General features: G+C 34.0%; 1 protein-coding gene across 1 annotated transcript in view; it reads left to right on the forward strand.

Moving 5' to 3' along the window:
• Positions 1–10,238: 10,238 nt before the first annotated feature.
• The window catches only part of LOC123550858 (N-acetylglucosamine-1-phosphotransferase subunits alpha/beta-like), a 30,117-nt gene continuing 16,681 nt past the window's right edge, over positions 10,239–23,674 (forward strand). Inside the window, exons 1-8 of the mRNA XM_045339278.2 lie at positions 10,239–10,593; positions 13,130–13,314; positions 15,238–15,413; positions 16,788–16,855; positions 17,259–17,363; positions 18,601–18,696; positions 18,992–19,060; positions 21,150–21,329. Coding sequence (XP_045195213.2) covers positions 10,453–10,593; positions 13,130–13,314; positions 15,238–15,413; positions 16,788–16,855; positions 17,259–17,363; positions 18,601–18,696; positions 18,992–19,060; positions 21,150–21,329 — 1,020 coding nt within the window. The 5' untranslated portion in view covers positions 10,239–10,452. The remainder of the gene's footprint in view (positions 10,594–13,129; positions 13,315–15,237; positions 15,414–16,787; positions 16,856–17,258; positions 17,364–18,600; positions 18,697–18,991; positions 19,061–21,149; positions 21,330–23,674) is intronic.

Here is a 23,674-nt window from a genome sequence, read left to right on the forward strand (position 1 = left end):
ACATATCTTAACCAGGACCGGTTAGCTCGGTGGGCAGAGGATCAAGCTATCAAACGGGGTCGTCGGTTCAATCGTCGGCGAGGCACGGGGGATCACAAGTTCACAGAAGACAGAGGTATCCGAGGTCTTCCGTCCTCCGTATCTAGTTGTGTGTGGGAGCTGGCAACTACTCCAAGAATTAGATAGTACTGGACCGAATTCAAGAATCGATGCTTAGCATACCGCCGCGACAATACTGAAATAAATACACACAAACATATATACAACCTTCAACCAGGAGTCAAAAGGAGGTGTTGTGACAGACTTTACCTCGCAGACATTTTCTTAGTTGTTTCTGTCCCCACAGTGATTTTCATTAGGATTTGCAAGTTTATATCTCCCCCACCCACCCGACCCATCATCAGGGCCTTTGATGAGGTTAACGGTCTGGGTCATATTTGGCACTGGTGTTGGGCGACGCACTTATCGTCACAAGCTGTCAAAATTGTTCAGAAGTTAGCCGTGCATCTGTTGTGGTACATTCGGGGGAAATTGCCAACTACATTTTGTACTTTCAAAGAAAACACTTTCTTATTGATATATGTCCTGATACTGATTGACAACTTGACAGAACTACTAACTTACACAGGTAAAAATGGCAGTGGCGTAGTAATAACATGCATTTATTCAAAGTTTTTCTCCGTTGTTATTATTAGAGATTAAACCTATTAAATTAAAGGAAATCAAACCGAATCAAAGTCTTATAAAATGATCAGACATTTAAATATAGATGGAAGTAACGAACTTCACATTTTACCGATTAATCAATTTCAAAACCCCCTTTTACGAATGTAATAATGCCCCACAATGAAACTAAACAGATTGCGAACTCCTAAAAGATAATAATAATCAAAACCCGAAGCATATCCTCAGCCATATCCGTACAAACCTACTATTTTATCATCAGTCATAGAGGCGATATGAAACTTTCATCTGAATAAGGTAAATGTTTGAACAAGATCATTCATATCTTCTAGTATTGAGTAGCGGTAGCCAGCTCCCGGTATCAACAAAATTAATGATACTTTATACACGTTAAGCTAACAGCCATGAAACAAACTGAACAAATAGTTCAGCTGATTTTATTTCCTTACATTACACAAATCGAACTTTAATAGTATTCGCTTAGGCAAATATATGAATTGATTACGTAATAAAATAAAAGAATAAGCAAGGTCACGTTCTGTTTAGCATTTTCCCCTGTAGTTGAACATTTATTAGACGGAGACCTTTAAGTGACATTTTGTCTTATTAAGTGTTATGTAATAGGTCTTAAAACGTATGTAATAGCATGAATAGGCTACTGGATACAATGGAAAATTTTCATTAGTCTTATAAAAAAAATTTATTATACAGAATCCCTTCGTATTATCAAGGAAATAATAACTCATAAGGTTACAATATACAAGGAAATCATTAAGTTTGCAGTCAGAAGTAAGAAGAATAAACCCCTGAAGGCATGAAACTAGCTGCTAGCTTCGATAGATATTTTCGCTTTCTGTCTGTTTCTGCCGAGCTTGATAATCTTATTTGTACTATGTGGCAAATGTTTTTATAAATCTGGCCAAAAATACAGATACACATGAATTGAATTTTCAGTCTTGCAATATATCGATGCAGAGACCTAAACAAACTAATAAAACCTCGCTATTTGATGCTGGTCCACTATTATATGACCGGCTTTTGTAAATCTCCAAAAAGCTTTGGATTTAGCAACAAAACGTCCTAGGTCTCTATTTGCTGTTAGCGCATGATTACATTGTTTTGTAATACAATACATCTTTTAACCGTTCATTTTTACATATAAAGTCAAGGGGATTACATTGCATGCTTCGTGCATGCTTCGGTTAACAGCCTCATTCTGATTTCATGTCAATTCTTTGAACTGGTGCATCAAGTTTCTTTCAGAGTGATTATATATATATAATACTTGTAAGAGTTTAAAACATTTGACACAAACAATGTCTGAACAGAAAACCAGTTTGTAATAAGCCATTATTTCTGACATAACATACAGTATTATTGTGGATTAATCTGTCAAATCGTTTAGGCTAACATTTGAAATTCTGGTGATTCGCAATAAGTACTTTTTTTACGTAGACCAAGAAATGCACCGAATGTTGACATTTTCTTCCTTTTTCTAGTGTCACTAACATTGGTAGGTGTTGGTTCTTCTCTTTTGCTCTAGAATCAACATATGTAGTGTAAATAATAATAAGTTTAAGACGCAATAGGTCTACTACTGTTCTCATAGATGGGCTGTCTACCATGGTCTCGGGACTAATAGTATGGGATAAAAAGTATGTTCTGAATGGGCAGTCTGCTGAAATTTTTGCTGTACTCTTCCAAAAAACATTTTTATGAAAAGACATTTCAATACTAAATATAGGAAGTATTGACTCCATTTTAGGTCATTGGTATGGCGTCGCCCTTTTGCTTATAGATTGCCAGATATCTTGATAAAGAACAGTATTTTACACAACCGTTTAGTTTTTCATTTTTATTACACCGAACTTTTTTCAATTCAGAACAAAGTTTATACATTATTTGATGAAACAGTAATCAATGTATTCCATTTTCTAATTAAAACTAGCCATTTTTTGCTCATACATTTTAATATTCCGGAGGGTTTACAAATAAGTGTGTTTCGTTTTCAAATGAATAGTTTCAAGGTAATAATTACAATTTCAACATTCAATTCAGTATTCTGTATACAGAAATTGACAACATTTGATGTAAAACATATATACAATTTGTAATCATTTGATAATAAGCGGCCACTAACATACAACATCACAATTATCAGTCTCAGCAACGTAAACAGTTACCAAAAGCATTGCGTTGCGAAGTTGCTAATGGTTCATGGAATGAGTGTTCCCGTCAAATAACCTCCATTTCTTGGACTGCTGGTATGAAGTTGGCTGAATGACGGACAAAATATATGAACCAATAATTACATCCTGAGCAGTAAAAGGGTAAACATGCTATCTTAGACTAACATAAATTGTCTATGTTTACACTGTCATATCATATTTGCAGCAAACTATACCACATTTGAACCTTGTATCAATGCAGCACACACTGACTTGCGACTTGGTAACCAGTAAATACGTAAGTCTGTACATGTAAGGCCTTCGGTTTGCCCGGGCATCCATCAAAATGATTTAATTAAAGGAGGAATTAGCATGCATTTAACTTATTTCATATTTTAGTCCGTGGCGAATTGTAGAATTGTCGAATTTTTCCTATATTTTGAAAATTTGTTTTTATGAAAACGTGTGTGTTACCTTTTAAAATTTCTATTTTTAGGCCATCAGTATGGCGGTCATCTTGAATTTCAAAATGGCTGCTGTATTTAAATAAGTAGACCGTTATTATATATTTAGTATATCCATCAAATAAGGCGATTCCCTTATGGATGAGAAAGTGTTGCAGCTTACAATACCTCAGTATGAGAACAACTGTAAGTAATATCCCAATTTCCTCTTGTACAACAATACAGCATAGTTAATGTAACATGTATGGACAGCATAATACAGCAACACTTTTTAAAACCTCAGCAGGTAATTAAAGATGTCCCATTTTCTTCTTCACAATATTTTTTTAGTAGAAATATGAATACCAGTATTATTCTTAGAACCAAAAGCAGTCCCTCCATCATTAGCAGAAATGTTACTCTTCATCGGTAAATGGATTTTTGATTTACACTTCGGGAAATACATGTGCCAGTGCTATGCCGCAAACACTATTTTTTACCAACATTGTCTTTATAGCCGGGCTACTATAAATATAAAAATGTTTTATAGAAGGTTTTGGGCTCGAGTGAAATGTTTACAAATAAATTTCTTGATTTTTGACAATTTTGCTCCTTTCCCTGTAAATTTGAGACTTCTCTGTATGCTGTAAAAGCTCTTCCATGTAAATAGGTTACAGATACTGTGCTTGTAGTCATATAATAGTAATTTACTTGCAAACAGATACATTTATAACAAATGATGTAAAAAGAATTATTTATTCAGTGTGTTTCCTGACTTATTTTAGGCCTAAAATCTGAAGGAAACAAACAAAAAAAGATGACTGCCTATCAGACATTCATATTCATGTGCTTTAAACTAGGAATTGGGAAAGAAAGAATATACAGTTGACTTTGTGAAAAAGTACTAGTAAACTGACCGAAAAGAAATAGTTTAGAAAGTAATGATTTTATATTAAAAAAAAGAAATAAGCAACGAAACTCGTCATTGCTCTGTGGCAAACCATATTTAGATCTTACTTTTGATTCTGAAGATACGAAAACTTTTGTTTGTTGTACAACATAAGTTACGTTACGGCAGTAAGTTAACCCAGCCAGTAGTAACCCAACCAGTAATCCTGGCTTTAGCAAGAAACCTGTAGTCCGCAAGTACTGACTACATGAACATAGGAGTTCGGAGTCGAGATCGTATTTTATCTAAGGTCGTACTTTTCCGGTGCGGTTTTACCTTTATACCATGACAGAAGCATCAAACACAAAGGATATTATTTTACTTTTAGTCTACGGGTGCCTTGATGGTAATTTATAAAAGTTACGATTTGGGCAAAATAAGATTATAGTCTTTGAGTTTGATGCTTCTGACACGGTATAAAGACAAAACCGCGCCGGAAAAGTACGATCTCGGAATAAATAAGATCTCGACTCCGAGCTCCTATGAACATGAGTACATGATGATGAAATATTGCATTATGTGATATTGTCAAAGAGGGCATTCGCATGCGCGTAGCATGGCATATTCAGTTACTCGGCTGAGTAACATTTAAAATCCAAAGAATAAAAAATAAAAAAAGCTAAAAACTCTATAGAAGCTTAAAAAAATGACCAGGAGTGGGTATGGGGGTAAGGACAATGTCATAGCATATGAGTATGCAGTTTTCTTGGTCCTTGACTTTGTTATAATTTTTGTGACGGCAGACTGCCGTTGTTTTTTTTTAACAGAATTTCTATCAAAATTTCTAAAAAAAGTGTTCTTGCTCCACTCGCACTTGTTATTGTAAATACATATTTAATTCTAAATGCATTTAAAATTCTAAAGACATATATGATTTCAAATGCCTACATGCATGTATATACTATGGCTGCTATTGATCATAAGAACATTCTTTATCCATCGCTAGTAAAATTTGGAAGGATAAACAACTATGTCTGTAACAACTATGGATAAACAACTATGTCTATAACAACTATGGATAAACAACTATGTCTGTAACAACTATGAATTCACAAGCATTATTTCCTAATTCGCTATGCTCAAACAAAATAAATTATCTATTCCATAATCAAAGAAAACCAAGGGAAGCAAAAAGAACAGATTCATAAATTAACATTTAGGCTTTGTCATCTGCATTGCCATAGTATAACACTCAACTTCAGTGATATAAACTATCAATTCTCAAATTTCTGCATGGGAAACAAACTTTCCGGGTCATATGCTGCGATGCCCCTACTCAATTCTACTCCATTCTGTCGTGAGAGTGGGGAGTATAAAGAAACAGCAACCTTCTTCTGATTCCCTGACACCTATTTCCCAAAATTTATTGCTGAAAAAATACATCAATGAAAATAATTTAACGCACGAAATAATTATACATCCTTCAATACATTTGAAATACTATAGTACCTCGATTTCTTTAAACCTAGGATACATATATGTAATAAATACTCATAACCAGCAAATATGTAATTACTAATGTCGTCTACACACTTCCTTTATTATTGCCTAAACATCTGTCACCAGATTTTTGTCTCTGTATCAATATTTACTTAATTGTTTCAAAGAATCATGCAGACGTTGAGGTACATTTCACTTAAATTGTAAGCTTCACGGCAAGGACGATCGTGCAGCAGATGGCAAACAATAACTTTTAGTAATTACCCTGGTATGCAAGGTGATTTTGCATATATTCCGTGTAACACGTATGCACATATGTGTGCTTTATTTAAGAATATGTATGCTATTTTTTGTGCGTTTATATGGGTATAAACCACATTTGGCCTTGTTGCAAAGCGCGATTCTTGGATGATTTGCACAAAGAAGTATAATTTATTTTTTATAGTTCTTTGATTTGCAAGAAGACTTCCAGTGTGATTCATACCTGTATAAACGCAAAAAAATCAGGATTTAATTCAATCTATAATTAAATGTTCTTTTTGAAAAACATTTGCGTCCAATTTTGAAAGATTTTTTTGTTTTTGATGAAGGACGTAAGATTATGCGTGCAATCTCGCGGAAAGGGCAGTCATTGATGTTATTACTGCAATGTTGTTTATACGAAAATTAACGCTTTTTGTCTTTCCATATATCATGTATAGTGAATGTAAATTTTGTATACAACAAATGAATTTGGAAAGAGAACGAACTCAAATTGCTTAATTTGTTAACAAATTTCGTCCTGAATAAATATACATAGTGAATCCGTCATTGGTCTTCGGTGAAGATCGGGAAATCCCAACCCGAGGGCGCTCCGCTCAAGTCTTAAACGAGGCTGTGCCGAGTTTAAGACTTGATCGGTGCGCCCGAGGGTTTGGATTTTCGATCTTCAACGAACACCAATGATGGATTCTATTTCTCACTTACAAAAAATTACAACAACAGAAATAATAAAAACAAGCATGAAAACGCGGGAAATTGACGTCCGTAAGCAGAAGTGACGTCATGACATTTCAGTGACGCACAATAACAAAGTTTCGCTTTAGTTTTATCGTTTGTAGCGTAACGGTACGTTCTTATCATAAAGTAACGAATTTTGAATCGAGAAATACACTATAAGGAACGGAGAGAAAAGATAAAGGTAGATCTACCTGATTTTTAATTATTTTACATAAATAATATGTATATTCAGTGCATGAAGTAGTCCGTCACAGGAGTGTGGGATAACCCATGTGAGATAAGATTTTCCAGCATTTCTAAAAATAGAGATTTTTCTGTCCGATAAGTGAGAAATAGAGAATCCATCATTGGTCTTCGGTTAAGATCAGAAAATCCCAACCCGAGGGCGCACCGCTCAAGTCTTAAACGAGGCTGAGCAGAGTTTAAGACTTGAGCGGTGCGCCCAACGGTTGGGATTTCCGAATTTCACCGAACACCAATGATGGATTCTATTTTTCACTTACCACAACAGAAACAATAAAAACAAGCATAAAAATGAAACTACTTAAAACGCGGGAAATTGGCGTCCGTAAGCAGAAGTGACGTCGTGATATTTCAGTGACGCACAATAACAAAGTTCCGCTTTAGTTTTATCGTTTGTAACGTAACGGTACGTTCTTATCATAAAGTAATGAATTTTGAATCGAGAAATACACTATAAGGAACGGAGCGAAAAGATAAAGGTACCTGATTTTTAATTATTTTACATAAATAATATGTATATTCAGCGCATGAAGGAGTCCGTCACAGGAGTGTGGGATAACCCAGGTGAGATAAGATTTTCCAGCACTTCTAAAAATAGAGATTTTTCTGTCCGATAAGTGAGAAATAGAGAATCTGTCATTGGTCTTCGGTTAAGATCAGAAAATCCCAAACCGAGGGCGCACCACTAAAGTCTTAAACGAGGCTGAGCCGAGTTTAAGACTTGAGCGGTGCGCCCGAGGGTTGGGATATCCGATCTTCACCGAACACCAATGATGGATTCTATTTCTCACTTACCACAACAGAAACAATAAAAACAAGCATAAAAATATGAAACTACTTAAAACGCGGGAAATTGGCGTCCGTAAGCAGAAGTGACGTCGTGACATTTCAATGACGCACAATAACAAAGTTCCGCTTTAGTTTTATCGTTTGTAGCGTAACGGTACGTTCTTATCATAAAGTAATGAATTTTGAATCGAGAAATACACTATAAGGAGAGAAAAGATAAAGGTACCTGATTTTTAATTATTTTACATAAGTAATATGAATATTCAGTGCATGGAGTAGTCCGTCACAGGAGTGTGGGATAACCTATGTGAGATAAGATTTTCCAGCATTGCTAAAAATAGAGATTTTTCTGTCCGATAAGTGAGAAAACCTAGCCCAAGTCCTTCCAAAATGCCAATCCCCACCCCTTCCCCGACCCCGATTTGTAACGTTAATCAACTTATGTGAAATATATAGACCTTAAGGCCGTTTGTTAATATTTTGTTCTAATCTGAAGAAGCATAGTTTTGGTTCGAAACTTCACCAGAAGCCACCCTTTCTATTTGTTTACGGGGGTGGCTCCCCGGACCGCCAGTGGAGGGGATTCCTTGAGTAACATCTAAATTGCTCACGCTACGCCCAATTTCGCATCTCGGGGGAATCAATAGCATGACCTTTCGGTACTACCTTCTGAACTAGTAAAAATAAAAACAAAAACATTTTGACATAAATTATCTCATACGAACTTTAAACATTTTTTCTGATAAATATTCTTTACATACGTTCTTCGAAACAGGACTATTATTAACATACTTTCGTTATTCTGACCTTATTGGAGAGGTCTATCAAGACCTCTCCATAGTGTTGGCTTTCAAGACTAATCTATTAATTTTACGGCGTTAGATTTCACTTTCTAGCGCAAATTACGGTGAGCCAGTCTAAAATGGTACAATGCGCTTGTGCACAAGTAAGTTTTAAAATCCTCTGAGATGAAAATAACTGTTCGTTTAAAACAAAGAAATATGGTGTAATACTATTGTTATAAATGTTGGAAACGGTTCAGTTATTAACAAAACAAATATAGAGATATATATTAACTATTCTTTGTTCGCAGTATTCAAAGATATGCATATGAATTGAATTACGTTAAATTGTATTTCGTTCAGTTAAATGAACTTATTGTTTAACTGGCGGGTTCGTTTGCCGGAATAAGAAGAGTTCTTCTGAGCTTCTGTACCTTCCACCCGACAGTCGGAGATGTTAATCACGTGATCAAAACAAGGTGGCAATTCGACATATATACCTTATAAACTGAGTTATAAGCTAGAACAAATAAAATGTTTGGAATTTCTTTTTCAAATAGCACATTAACAATAAAAAATCTCTGAAAAAATACATTTTAAAAAAGAATGATATATTTTTCCACTTTCGGCAGACGTCTGTCCGATTGAGATTTTCTTCTAAGCTTTTCTAAAGCTTCTCGGAAGCTCTTCTCTTGGGCCCAAACGAACGGGGCAGTTGACAAATAAGCCTGTCAGGTGAGGTTCTCGCATAAATGGTAAGATGCTAGTTTGGCAGCTTTCACCAGGGCCAAGTTCAGTGTACAATTATTGCAGTGGTAGCTATTGAACATTTTTAAATGAAATTCAGTATTAACTAGGAAATGCTTGAGCCCCTAATAGGTCACAGTGACCTGCAGCAGGGAAACTCGTCTATAGCACAACCTATCATATAACCAGAGACAATAATTAGATAACAATTGTTATCTATGTGTCTGATATAATTTTAAAAGGAGCAACACTGGACCTCTCCTAGGTTTCTTTTTTAAAAGAAGCCTACTTGTTAGAATCTATCTACTTTAGAAATTATTCATTATTCTAACACGAGCCGATTTATTTTCCTATCAAACGGTGTCAAACGTTTCAATGATTTTACCTAGTGACCTACTTCTTCACTAACATGACCAAGTCAAACATTCTCTGAACAAATAGGTAGATGAGGCAGATTGTGACCTTTAAGTATTAACTAGGTCTTTCTATGATTTGATCTAGTAACCTAGTTTTGACCTTGATAATCTACTTTCAAATGTGACTTACATCCTATAGGAACAATCATTCTGACAAAATTGTATGAAGTTCAAGTAGAAAATGTGACCTCTATAGAATGTTAACTAGGTTTTCTTTCTATGACTGAACCTAGTGAAGTAGACCTCAGGTGTCCCTATAGAATTCATAGAGACAAGGATTCTGACAATGATTTATCATGTTTATGGCCACAAGGTAGAAAATGTGAGTAGAGTTATACAGGGGATGGAAGTACATGACAATGTAACATTTGTAGCTTAGTTTGTCGTGTCACCGAGACATCGAGAATTGTTTTAATAGGCGATGTCTTATTTCCATGTCTAATTGAAAGACCCTTCTACAAGACCCTTGTAGATTCAATCATCCTACACATGAACATTTCTCTTGGCGTGACAACCAATTAATAACCACACGAGTCGTTTCTGTGCAACAGTTTATCAATATCTTGTTTCGTCACAATCCACACTGAACATTAGCTCTTATTATAGCATGAGACTGGATTACAAAATTGCTTTTTAAATTATTTTGGAATAAAACTCCACTCAGTGGCGAGGAGATTTACTTTCAATCAAACACACCTTTCTTGGACAGAGCATATGAAAATTCTAGCAACACTAATTACGTTGAATAACCTTGCACCGTGATATATTACCGCTCTTTTTCACATCGTCGAAATGAGTCTAAGGAGACTATGTGGTAGGCGAAGAAGATGTCTATATTTGGGTTTATTTTTCGTCGCAGTGTTTCCATTTTTATTTCTTCGCTCTGGAGATACGGTTCAAAATGTAACAAGCGTGCCTAAAATGGAGGAAACGGTAAGTTACATTATTTTTTTTTCATAATTTAATGTGTCAGTTATTTATTTAATTTTATTGCATCAAAAATACCTTTTCGAGTCTGAATTCCTTGGAATGTATAAAATGTTTATTTTAGATCGTTTTCGGGGATGCCAGTACCATAATAATTAATCCACCACACCCCGATAGGTGGAAACCTGATCTGACCGTCTCCTGAATTAGGTTGTCCGCTATGTGGTTCAATAGTCACAAAACAGAAAAAAGTGCACAATCCTCAGGCCGCCCAACACGACAAAAACGAAAATGTTGCAATTCGATTTGACAGAGCCTTTTCGTGGACGGTAGTGGAAAGTAATTATAGCCCCGGATTGAACAGAATTCAACATTTGCACATGTTACAAGTACCAAAGAAAGCAATTAAGAGAAATCCACAGATGCCATAAGGCGGCGTACATAGAACCTTATTTAAAACACAGAGTGCAATTCCACGAAAAAGCGGAGTGTGGTCTCCTAGTAAAAGAACTGACTGTCCAAAACAAAAGGAAAACTATTGATAAAACTGAACAAACTAGAATTATGAGAGGGGGTTTGATGTTATAGAGCCTTCATATCACAGAAAAATGCCTAACCTGTTCTACAAGGTTACCGTCAGCTGTAAAATGATGATTTTGATGTAAATCGTCCACAAGCTCTGGTTCATTTAGGGAAGTTGTCAGTTACTTGTGGAAATCAGAATCAGTTACATAATGGCTGTACACATATAACGAAAAAATGTATAGAAATATCCTTTGGAAGCAAAGAACGCAAACAAATGAAACTACAGCATACCCGGTTTAATTGAGTCTATGAGAGGAAGCGAGATGTGCAACATTATTGCTGAAATCTGTTATATACTGACTGTACTCACTGATAAAAAACAACAATATAAACAATACTCCTTTTGTAGATAATTATTATTAGTATTAGTTATTTTATGTGGCTTTCAAGCAATGAAAAAATAATTGTACTTTCATTTTAGTTCAACATTACTGTTGCATGTAGTAAGACCTTGTAAGTTTTCACTGCCATTGTCTATAGAATATTTATTTTTCTTGTTTGTCCTCACAAATTTCCACCAGTCCTGTATACTTCTTTCTCAGGTCTATTTGTGCAGTTCTGTCAAATAACAGTATTGTCAATATCGCGTTTTATCACACTTTGTTCTCTTGGCGCCGTCATTTTCGTCTGTTGTTTGCTCCATCCGAATGGCGAAAGCTCGAGGAAGCCATCAAGCTGGCTTACGGAAGGTCGTTGGTTTTACTCGGATGCCCGCCCGTTATGAAATAATAACCAGCGGGACACCTGGAGTCTTCCTGCACCATGAAAAGCTGGAAAGTCGCAGTATGGCCTATAATTGTGTCGGTGCGACGTTAAACCCAACAAAAGAAAGTATGAGTTCATGTGCAGCATTGGAAGTGATATTTTAACCATGTAACTGGGATTTGCATATTTTCTATTTGTACTGCTGCTTTATCTGGTTTCAACATGAAATTAAAAGTATTGGCTTTACCTTTTCATTTTATGGATCGACCAATGTGTAAGCGTAATGTCATTTCCATTCAAATATACATGCCAGTCGTGTCTCAACTAAAGCTAACAGATTGCTCATTGGGAAAGAAATCTAGACATCTAGTAAAGATAACAGGAGATGAATAAAATATCACTATAAGCAAGTAAAGCAGCAACGTGCAGATACAATCTCGATACAATCTCGACTGGGAAAAGCGCTGTAAATGAAAACATGTATTCATACATATATGTATAACAAAATGCAACCGCTGTAGCGTCAACGACGAATTCTATGTACTGGCGCAACGTGATAATTGCAAGAAGCAGGAAAGCGAATTGCAGTGAAGATGTAGCGGTGATCAGGAAATTATTGATTTAGGTCAAATGATGTAGATATTTAGCACTTCACTATTTTTCAGTATTGAACATTAATTAAATTTTGTTTCCGTGAAAATTTATTAAAGTTTATCTTTCATGAATAGACTCTTCTACTTGGTTGCTTGGCGGCGTTCTATGCTTCCAAATTCATCAACAAAACATGAAATAAAAGATGGAAAGTTTGCTTTGTACTTGCATGGGATTTTCAAATGTAGAATAAGTTAGATAAACATGACTTAAAAACAATACACTAGGAAATACGATCCCATCGAGTACAGAGAGGATTGATTGCTATAATATAATTCTAACAACAATGTGTTTTAATGACGATGTCTTACTGTTTTGAAATTCCAAAGTTTCCGTAGTTATTCTCCATGTATGTCCGATATCTCATTTGGTAGGCTAGGAACTCAGAATCGGGGATCGTCAAGTAACATAAACTACCCGTTTCCGCCGGCCCATTCCGTTCTTGGCAAGCCGACTAGTACTTTTCTTGCATTCAAACTAGTGTGTGAAACATATTTTCGCTTAGTTAAACTGTGTGGCATCTTATGAAAGCATTAATTAATGTATGTACCAAGTCACTTGTTACATTTAAACGAGTGTCTATCTACTTGTTCAATTTTAGATGCCGCAACAGAATTTAGACATATTCTCAATACAAACCAGAAATGTGTCAATGGTTGAACCGAAAGAAACGGCATATAAAGAATCAATTGATTTGGTCTACTTGTGGGCCAATGGTACTGATCCAAGATTTATATTAGATTTAAAACGCCAGAAAGCTTTAGAAGATGCAGAAAAATATCATAGGTATGTATCTGTAAATAGTGATGTATCTGACATAGTGATGTATCTGACATAGTGATGTATGTGTATAATATAGTGATGTATTAGCACATAGTGATGTTTCTGACAAAATGATGTATTAGCACATAGTGATGTTTCTGACATAGTGATGTGTTTGCACATGTATCTGACGTGATACAATGTTCATAGTGTGGATCAGTATATAGTGTTTATCTTTATACGTTATGTATCCGTATATAGTATGTATCTGTAGATCATGACGTATCTGTGTTTAGTGATGTAACTGTTTAAACGTATAAAATATCTATGCATAATGTGCATCTGTATATATAGTGATGTATCTGTACATAGCGGTGTATCTATACATAGAAAACTATCTGTACATAGTGTGTGTCTGTATAGAGTGAAGTGTTTGTTTATAGTGCGCATCTGTATATAGTGATGTATCTGTATATAGTGTGTATCTGTATATAGTGCGCATCCGTATATAGTGATGTATCTGTATACAGTGTGTATCTGTATATAGTGCGCATCCGTATATAGTGATGTATCTGTATACAGTGTGTATCTGTATATAGTGCGCATCCGTATATAGTGATGTATCTGTATACAGTGTGTATCTGTATATAGTGCGCATCCGTATATAGTGATGTATCTGTATACAGTGTGTATTTGTATATAGTATGCATCTGTATATAGTGATGTATCTGTACATATCTATAGATGCATCTATACATAGTGACCTATATGGAATAATAGGCGAGAACGTACCGTAAGATATGATATGATATGCTATCAAAGAGTCAGTAGAGTACAATTAGCAGGAGAACAGGTGATTCCTATTACTATTTTAGTTGTGATACAATGTTTCAATTATGTTTGAATCATGGAGCTATATCCTCCTCTCATTATTTCTCATTGCAGTCTGGATACTGAAGTTGTCATGATTGAATATTTAGATTTGCATTCGAAAGTTACAATTGTTCAGTATGAGTATATATACTTGATAACTGCTGTTCTCACCCCTCAACATTTATATGAAATGCTCGCTAAGATCGAAAAATGTATTTGAAAACAGTGATTGTGTCAATCTGAAACAAAAGAACATTCAAATACATTTTATTGCTATTGTAATGCTTAATACTGCATTTGAATATTGCCGTTGTCTCGTTTAAATCTTGCTATTGCCACGTTCGAATGTTGTATTTAAATACTGTTCAGTATTGTCACGTTTGAATATTGTATCTGAATAATTGCTATGGTCGCTCTTGAATATTGCCATCGACAGTTGTTCTTGTAGTGTATGAATATTGCCATCGACAGTTGTTCTTGTAGTGTTTGAATATTGCCATCGACAGTTGTTCTTGTAGCGTTTGAATATTGCCATCGACAGTTGTTCTTGTAGTGCTTGAATATTGCCATCGACAATTGTTCTTGTAGCGTTTGAATATTGCATTCAAATATAGCATTTTGATAATGCACTTGAATATTGCATTGAAAACTGCTATCGTCACGTTTGAATATTTCATTTGAGTATTGCTGTTGCCAACATTGAATATTGCACTTAAGTATTGCTATTGTCACGTTTGAATATTGCTCTTGTATATTGCTATTGTAACGTTTGAATATTGCTCTTGTATATTGATATTGTCACGTTTGAATATTGCTCTTGTATATTGCTATTGTCACGTTTGAATATTCTCTTGTATATTGCTATTGTCACGATTGAATATTGCAGTTATCATCCTTGATCATTACTTAAGAACAGTTTTTCTTAAACAGTTTCCTCATCATCAACATCATTGACCATTGTATTGTTATCCTCGAATTTTTATTTGTGAATTGCCATTGTCATTCTAGAACATGGCCAGTGACATGTTTTGACAATGCCATTTTCATATTTGTTACAATAACTGTCTTTTGCAGTTCTCTCAGCTGTAAACGGGGTTCTAAATATGGTGAACACATTCACGTTGTAGTTGTCTACCCTGCCTTACCCCGTACAAAGAAGTTATCAGAGAATGACAACATACGGTTTATCTTCAATGTTTCTGAAAATGATATGAATTACAGTGTGATTATTCCTATACAAAAACAAACAGGTGCGATATGATACATTTTCCTTTCTTTTCTCGAGACATTTTTTAAAATATGTTTTGGATAGGAAACATAAATTTGGCAAAACAACACTCCTTTGCTTGCATTGATTTTTGTTTTAATCATGAAAGAGGATACGCATGCAAAAACATACAGCAGGAGTGATGTTTGTTGGTTGACCTGATACAATTAACCAATACGCTCCCCTAGTTGATGGTGAGAATATCTAAATATGTTGTCACTATTCAACTTGCTTTTTTGGCCCGTACTGCCTTAAATCTTATGTATGTTGTGTTGTATGTCGGCGGTGTTACCTCCCCCCCCCCCCCCCCCCCGCCCCCCTTCTCCCTCTCTTAACACTACCTCCCTTTTACCCGTTTCTACGCCCCCATACACTGTTATATTTTTATAGTTAGAGATAAGTATCTTGTTAGTGGGTATTTGAATCACCCCTGACTGCTATAATTATCTTACCACCACATTGTTTATTATTTAGTGGCATGTATGTTGTTCAGTCTGTGCTCAAAACTTCAAAGGATTTAACTCTTACTATATATATATAATTTTTTTTTTGCATTTAATGTTAATTGCCATTTATGGTGCATGTTTAACTTTAATGTGGAACTTAATGGTATTCTTTTTGAAAGTGATGACTTTGTGTATTAATATTTTTGTTAAAATGAAAAAAACACACATTCAGCAGCATATGTTTATCATCGCGTTTTAAAGGGACTAACCCATACATTTTAGGCGCAAAATGTTTTCTCTCAAAAAATCATAAAAAGTGAGTACTCTGAAAGCGACTGGTGGTACAAACTTATTGACATAAGATTTTTGCAAGATATTCCTATAAATAACCAAACATATTGTGCAGTAGGTAGCACACCGTTGCAACACTTTTGAAATAATGCAGAAAATGTACATTCTTCTTGCATTCTTACTAATATCTAACTTTTATTTTCACCCACTTTATGATTTTTCAGTGTCATATATACATTCTATGTCTTAACTGGTGAAAACGAGCATGCTGAAAAATTTTACCCAAACTTTGATTATCTCTCAATAACAAAACAGGGAGAAAAAAAAAAAGAATCAAAAGCATTCTGAACTTGGAATATGTACATACGTATGTATTTTTAATACCTTACAAATAAAAAAAATGATTTAAAACAAAAACAACAAAAATAATGTTATAATATGGGTTCAATATTGTGCCCAGAACAACCAATACGTCTCCAAGCATTGATCTTGGAACCTTTCCGGTATCTTCTGAAGGTGTCATGATCAAAACAGCTGACAAACTAGGTCCATTTAAACGTAATATGTGTATGCCATTTTTACAGCCGCATGACTAAAACTTATTAGGGTTTTTTTTGCAGTGAGTGGAATTATGAGTACTCTAACTGAAATAGAAGGACAGACGTATATAAGCGTATGTGGTTATATTGTAAGTTATTTTGTACACTGATGTGGAATGGTCTGTTTATAGTAGCATATATCTTGTTTAGAAGTTTCTATAAGTTACAAGAAAAGACATGGAAGCTATAAGAAACAAATTCTGACGTCGCAAAAATCCTAAAAATGGTAAGAAAGTGGAATTACAGGAATTTTTATCTTAATATAATGACCACTTCGATGCATGTTCCTGTTCTTTGATTACAAGAAACAAAACAAAATATCTTATATTTCCATATCTGAGTTGTTAGAGATGATACAAAAATCGGAAACAAAATGTTTCGCTCTAAATGCGCACGCGTTTTAGAATCAACCTGGCACTTACTCAAATTTCTATGCTTGATAACAGATCCAAAATTATACAGAAGTTATAGTCACGGGAAACAATATTTCAGACAAACGAACACAAGATTCAAGCAAAGAAAACACTAGAAAACATGTACCTTGTGAACAGTAAAAACAGCCAGTCTATCAACAACATCACTAGAAATATGGAAGGGGTAAATAACGCATTTCTTATTTATTCTGGAATGACGCTGACATCGTGGCTTTCTGTTTCGCTCAAAAGATAACAACAAATTACAGTAACCCCTTTTACTTTCCCAGTCAACTTCTATCTTAATCCACACGCATTGCTTACTGAAGTATTCTTTTTAAGACTGATTTTTAAACGGGTTTCTTCATTCTTAATCCGGGTAATTGCGCTTAATATGTAATTTTAATGTGGTGTCTCAAGTCTTAGATCATATTTATTTTCCTTTTAGTTATCGTTATGCTTTAGTGCGATTTATACCATGATCTGTTGTTGTGTTTTGATTAGTATCTTATTTGTAATTTTTATAAACTGTATATAGAAATAGATGCAAAAATAACGTGAATTTGTTTTTACCTTCAATAATGAATACAATTTCAAATTAATCAGATATATCACCTTAACGTACCTGTTGTTACCAACTAAGCGCCTGTTACATATTCCTCAGTGTCATTTGTCTTTTTGTTTTACATTGCCCTTGTATTTTGTGCATATCCTTCTGAAATGTTTACATCCAGACACAGTAGAGAAATGCCTTAAGGATAACATGGTGTACTAGCCATATTTCATATCCTGTAACTGGATAGTAATATTTAAATGAAACTTGGTCACTTTAAAGTCATTCAAAATTAAAAACTTTTCACCGAGAGATTTTTCAAGTCTTATCATTTTTTGGGGGAGATAATCGGTATTGAAGTTAACATTGATGCCTATGGGAAATATATAATTTCCTTTATTATGAGAATCTGAACTTGAGTTTCGAGAACATTTTGTGGTAGAAAGCTGCATTATATGATTCTGATACAAATATCAAAAAGAAATCTAAAATTCCCGTAGGGAAAAGGAGAAAATCATTTTTTTCTAGTTTTCTGGGGAGATAACTCATGAAAAACCAAAATTATCAGGGGAGGTAATCTAAAGGAAATTTTTGAGAACTTCTGTCACTATATAACTTGTCAATATGCACATTATTTCTATCGTTTGACGTTTTTAAAGCTTACATTATCAAGTTGTATGTACGCTTTTGGTGAAATTGAGGCCTATTACACCATGTTAGCCTTAAAGTGGATGCTTTTCTCGAACATGAATATTCATTTTGTATCGCTTACTTACTGGAAACTGATTGCACAGTGAACTTTGACTTCTTGTTGGTTTTATTACATTATTCATTATTTGTAAAAAGTCATTTTTGATAACCCTTTTAGGTAGGTATCATTTTGCAAGACGATGTAAACATTGTAACGGATGCGTACGCACTTGTTTATAGCAAACCTAGTGAAACCGGCAATATTTTCACAAAGGTAACTTTTCACCTTTGTCTGACTGATTCAGCCTCACCATAGTACATTTGTTTTAATAAAAAAAAAAACAATTTCTTTCTTATGCCCCATTATCCTGTAAAATAACAAAAATAAAATGAAATTTATATTTGTTGCGTCCCGTTAAAGTATAATGATAATTATTTGTTTTGAAATCTCTTTCCACGTACTTTATACATTAAGTTTATTATATTGTGAAAATGATCGCAGTTTTATACTTTCAATTTTTAACATATATTACAGTATTTTGTCAGTGACAACAGCGTTATAATTTCAGAACATAGAAAAACTGGAACGTTCTGGTTTTGAAATTAAGCATGCCGTACTTGTATGGGACACTGATAATGTAAGTAGTGGGTGATTAAGTCCGTTTATTAGTTTTATATTTATGACATCTCAACATACATACGTTCAAGATATCTTAATCATTGGTATGGTAAGTGTTTAGCAGAAGCTTTGTCATCCTCTAACCCAGGTGCAAACAAATTTTGTCATGTATTAGTGATAATGTATATATAAAACATCTTTGTGTGTATGTCATGAAATATGCCGTGTACATATTAGTTCGTCTGATGTTACAACCTTGAATTCAGGAAAATTTAGCGAGAATTCATGCGAGAATTCATGCTATATATGTTGTGCCATTCCGAGTTTTGATCAACCTCGACGAACAGACAACCAACTGTCAGTTCTGACTTGTTTTATCAAAAACATGGTATAATAAATGTATGAATGATCAAAACAACTTTTATTGCCTATGCAAACATAATTAAACAATGTGTTTCCTGGAATTTTCATAGAGCAAAGAAGATATTTTACTGTAAAGTATATTATTGTGTTTATATATAAGAAATCAATCATTGTATATAGCCCTATATATGAACAATTTGTAGCCGTTTTCCTTTTTTTCATGTGATATATTACTGAATGTATGTATTATAGAAATGTATATGGTGAAGTGGGACTCGTGCTTATTTGTAAATAAACTTGAAACTTGAATATAAAAGTTTTATTATGAAAACAAACTGCCTTCAATAACACAAACAACAAAGCAATGAATATTACACGTATGAAAGACAGCAGATATGAAAGTACAATTTAACACCTGTAGTATTGATTTAAGAGAAACATTCATATCATATTTACAAACAATTTAAACATATATAAAATTGTAAGATAAGTAAAGAGTTTATCTATCTGATTCTTTCTGTTTTTGTTTTCAAAACTATTAATGGCGTTTGTTACGAGATAACGGGGATCTTCACAATTTTCATCACAACGTAACTGCAAAAATGTCTTAGAGTTTCCTTGATGTATTCAACGTAAATGATACTCATCCTCTAATTTGTGACAACCGGGACATTTTCTATTTTCACAGACGACTCTGTCTGACAGTCTCTGCATGTGGCCAGTACGACGATAACCAAGCCTCTAAAATGCTAATCTTGACTTCCTTATATTACATGTTTTTCAGTGAATTATCGAAATATTAGAGTGAAATATATCTGGTATTTTCACAGCGAAAAATATCATTTATATTTTTCACTCGTAAGAAACTATAAAATGGGTAAATTTAGTCAAAACATGCAATAAAAAGAACATTTGTTTGTTTTACATGTACATTTGTATGATCAAATTGTTTTTCACCAATAAGCACCATATTTTACATTTTCACTTAACCCTAACCTTGCTGAATTTCTAAAATGAACGTGTCCGTCTTTCAGTTTGGACAATACCATTAACTGTTAAAAGGGGTGCTTACCAAAAAGAGACTGTCTGAATGGCGAATAGTGCAGATAATGATCAGGCTGCACGGATGTGCAGGCTAATCATTATCTGCACTGGTCGCAAAGGCAGAATCAGCCGAGTTCAGCAAAATAATGATTAAGAGAAATCGAATATATCCATACAAAATTATACTTGACTGACTTCATTTATAGATGTGTCCAATTCCTACATATTAATATTAATATTTTGTATTTTTGGACGCTGTCTTACAATTTTAAGAAAACCTATATATTTCCTATATCCTGAGCAAGCCAAATGTGATCAAAATCTAATTACGATTTTTTTTTGCCCAAGAATCGCAATTTATCTTACGAACATTTAGATATATACAATTCTTGAAATAAATTATAGAATTAAATACTTGTTAAGTCACTAGTGTATCTAATCGAGTAAAAATGACCAAGGTTCAACCAGTACGTTTAATGCCTGTCTGTTTCTAAGATGTTTCTACTTGTTTCTTCATAAAAAGAATTGTTTTGTGCGGTAATTTGAAATAAATTACAATAAAGATGTACAATGTTGATCTGAAAAAAAAAATGAAAAGCGAGGCGTCGATTTTATATTTTTGAATATAAGAATTTTACTATTGAGGATGTATTAATGATATTTTTATGAAGTTTCATACAGTTATATTTGTGATGTTGCAGATTGAAATTGAAGGAGTTCCAAGAGAGAACGCGTTCGCAGATAACGAGCAGCTTATGTATTCAATTAGATCAGTGGAAAAGTATGCCCCGTGGATTCAGCATATCTATATCATAACGAATGATCAAGTTCCAAGTTGGCTCAATGTTTCCAACAAGAGAGTGTCTGTGGTATATACAAAGGTAAAATTGTAAAATGATAACCCGAAACGGCGAAAGACTAAATGGTAAAAGTTACAACATGTATTTGCGACCAAGACAATGAGGACATTCTTTCAGAAACATTAAACGTGTTCAAATTGTTTTAAGTTCAAAACGTCTGCGGGAAATTGTCTCATTTACACAATGTTAAGGAGCACGATATGGTCTTTTGCCAAACCCTTTGGAAGTCAATTAAAAGGCCCTTAATCTATTTCAAATGATATCAAATGATGCTAAATGGTCTAAAACCCATATATTTCTTATATTTTTAGAATTAAGATCCAAGTTTCGACCAGATGGACATATTAGCAAGTGCTTTTGTCACATTAAAGCATTGTAAATGTCTTAATGTTATTGAAATTAGCATGTGTTTGATTTAAAATAACAATTATCTTGACAATCTAATAGACCCTAAATCAAAATTGCTTGAACAATGTTACATGATTCAAGATATTGCACAGGGCTAAATTTTGCCTAGTTTTTGAAGTGGGGTGACCTTTACTAAATGCTTATTTCTCCGAAGTTTCTCAATATTGTGTAAACAAACTAAGCAAATAGTTGTGAAATAGGTGTGTAATGAGAATGGATCTAATTCAAACAAAATGTTTTCTTATAGGCTGATCACTACCAAACCAAATGTAAGACTACGAAGATCTATCACAAGTAATTCCTATTCTTTCTGCCTTTCCTCGAGATCTTTCTAAGTAACATGATACTGCGTTTCAGTATATATATATGTAGCGTTCTATCGAGGTTATAACACACTAAATACTTGTTGTTCTTTACTCTATATAAAATTGACCTATTTCCAATGACCGCAGCACACATCAGGACCCATTTTAAATGTCTGTAACTTACATTTTCTTGAAGAATATTGTCAGTGCTAACTAAAAATCAAACGAAAAGTGGGGGTCATGTTTGATGCAAGAAAATAAATTTCAGTCAAACACACAAACTGCAAAATCAGCTAAAAATGAGACCCCAAATTATACTGGTGGTGTATGATCTAAGTTTTCATGAAAAATTTTGTTATGTTATTATATTTCATTATGAAATTGCTACTTACATGTCAAGCATAGATCTGTCATGTGATTTTAGCAAACAAAATGCAAAGAAAATAAGGAAAATAGCTCTACAGAGCAAAAAAAAACTGAGGACTATTTGTATCCGCCATGATGCGACTACCACTTTTTTTTCGCGCCATTTTACTATTTAGTGTCTGTATGCCTCGAAATCATCGCATGCTAGATAAAACTTTATGTCTCGGAAAGACACTGAAAGAAACGAAAAGGAGTAAAAGTGTAGCTTTCTTATATAAAAGTTAACACCTCTTTTTCTAAAGTAGCGGTATAGTTTTAAGGGAATATTAGTCTCTGAAAGTCAGATGTCAAATGTCGAAAAAAATGTTTTAAAGGAATTGGATTTTATATGTAATAAAGAACAGCCGGATTCAGTGGTGTTCACCTTTAAAGTTTAACATTTCGGTCATAATTATATAACTGACTAATAAACTTTGTTACTTGTAATGTTATGATACATGTAAAGGCAAGCTATTCACAGAAGTCAATGAGATATTATTTTCCAAAATGGACAACAATTATTTTATAACAGAAACCATAAGGCACGAGTTTATTTTGATGTCTTTGTCTTGTAATTTCAAAACCAATTTACACACATATGGTTACGTGATATGTCAATTTAAATCCAAATTCTAAGCCTTATGTAACAAATTTCGGTGGGTGCTAATATTTATCCGAGCGGTCTAGATAAAAATACACTAATAACATTAAAAGACAGGAAAAAGTATCAGAATGCAATAACTCTAAATTGAAAGTACTTAAAATGCCCTATATATAATTTTCCTAATGACTGCTTGTCGAATTGATTTATGTAGCGAAATGCCTATGAATTCTCAATAACTAGACATAAATTTTCCTCAAGCTACCTGCTTAGTGATTTGAAAGAAATGATTCGAAAATGATTAGCTTATAAAAGAATCAGAAGAATAATTAAAGATACTTGAAATTCCAAGAATTACAATGTATAAAAAATCACTAGAGTAAATAGTAAACCCTTAGCTTACAGCAAAATGCCTTACTAAAATAATCACCAGAATGCCACGACCCAGGCTTCTATGTGTTCTTTGTAGGAATATCAGACTAAAGTCCTGGTGCAACTAGTGTTATAAGCTACAAAAGACTTAATAAAATGCCACTAGAGTACTACCACCCGGGCCTTCAATGCCTTTAAATATATCTACCTAAAGAATGACTTTCTTTTACTTTGAAATTGTCTACTTGGCACTGTCGTCCCAAAGTCCCAGCTTG

Source organism: Mercenaria mercenaria, chromosome 4, assembly GCF_021730395.1.
Source record: "Mercenaria mercenaria strain notata chromosome 4, MADL_Memer_1, whole genome shotgun sequence".
NCBI classification, from domain to species: domain Eukaryota; kingdom Metazoa; phylum Mollusca; class Bivalvia; order Venerida; family Veneridae; genus Mercenaria; species Mercenaria mercenaria.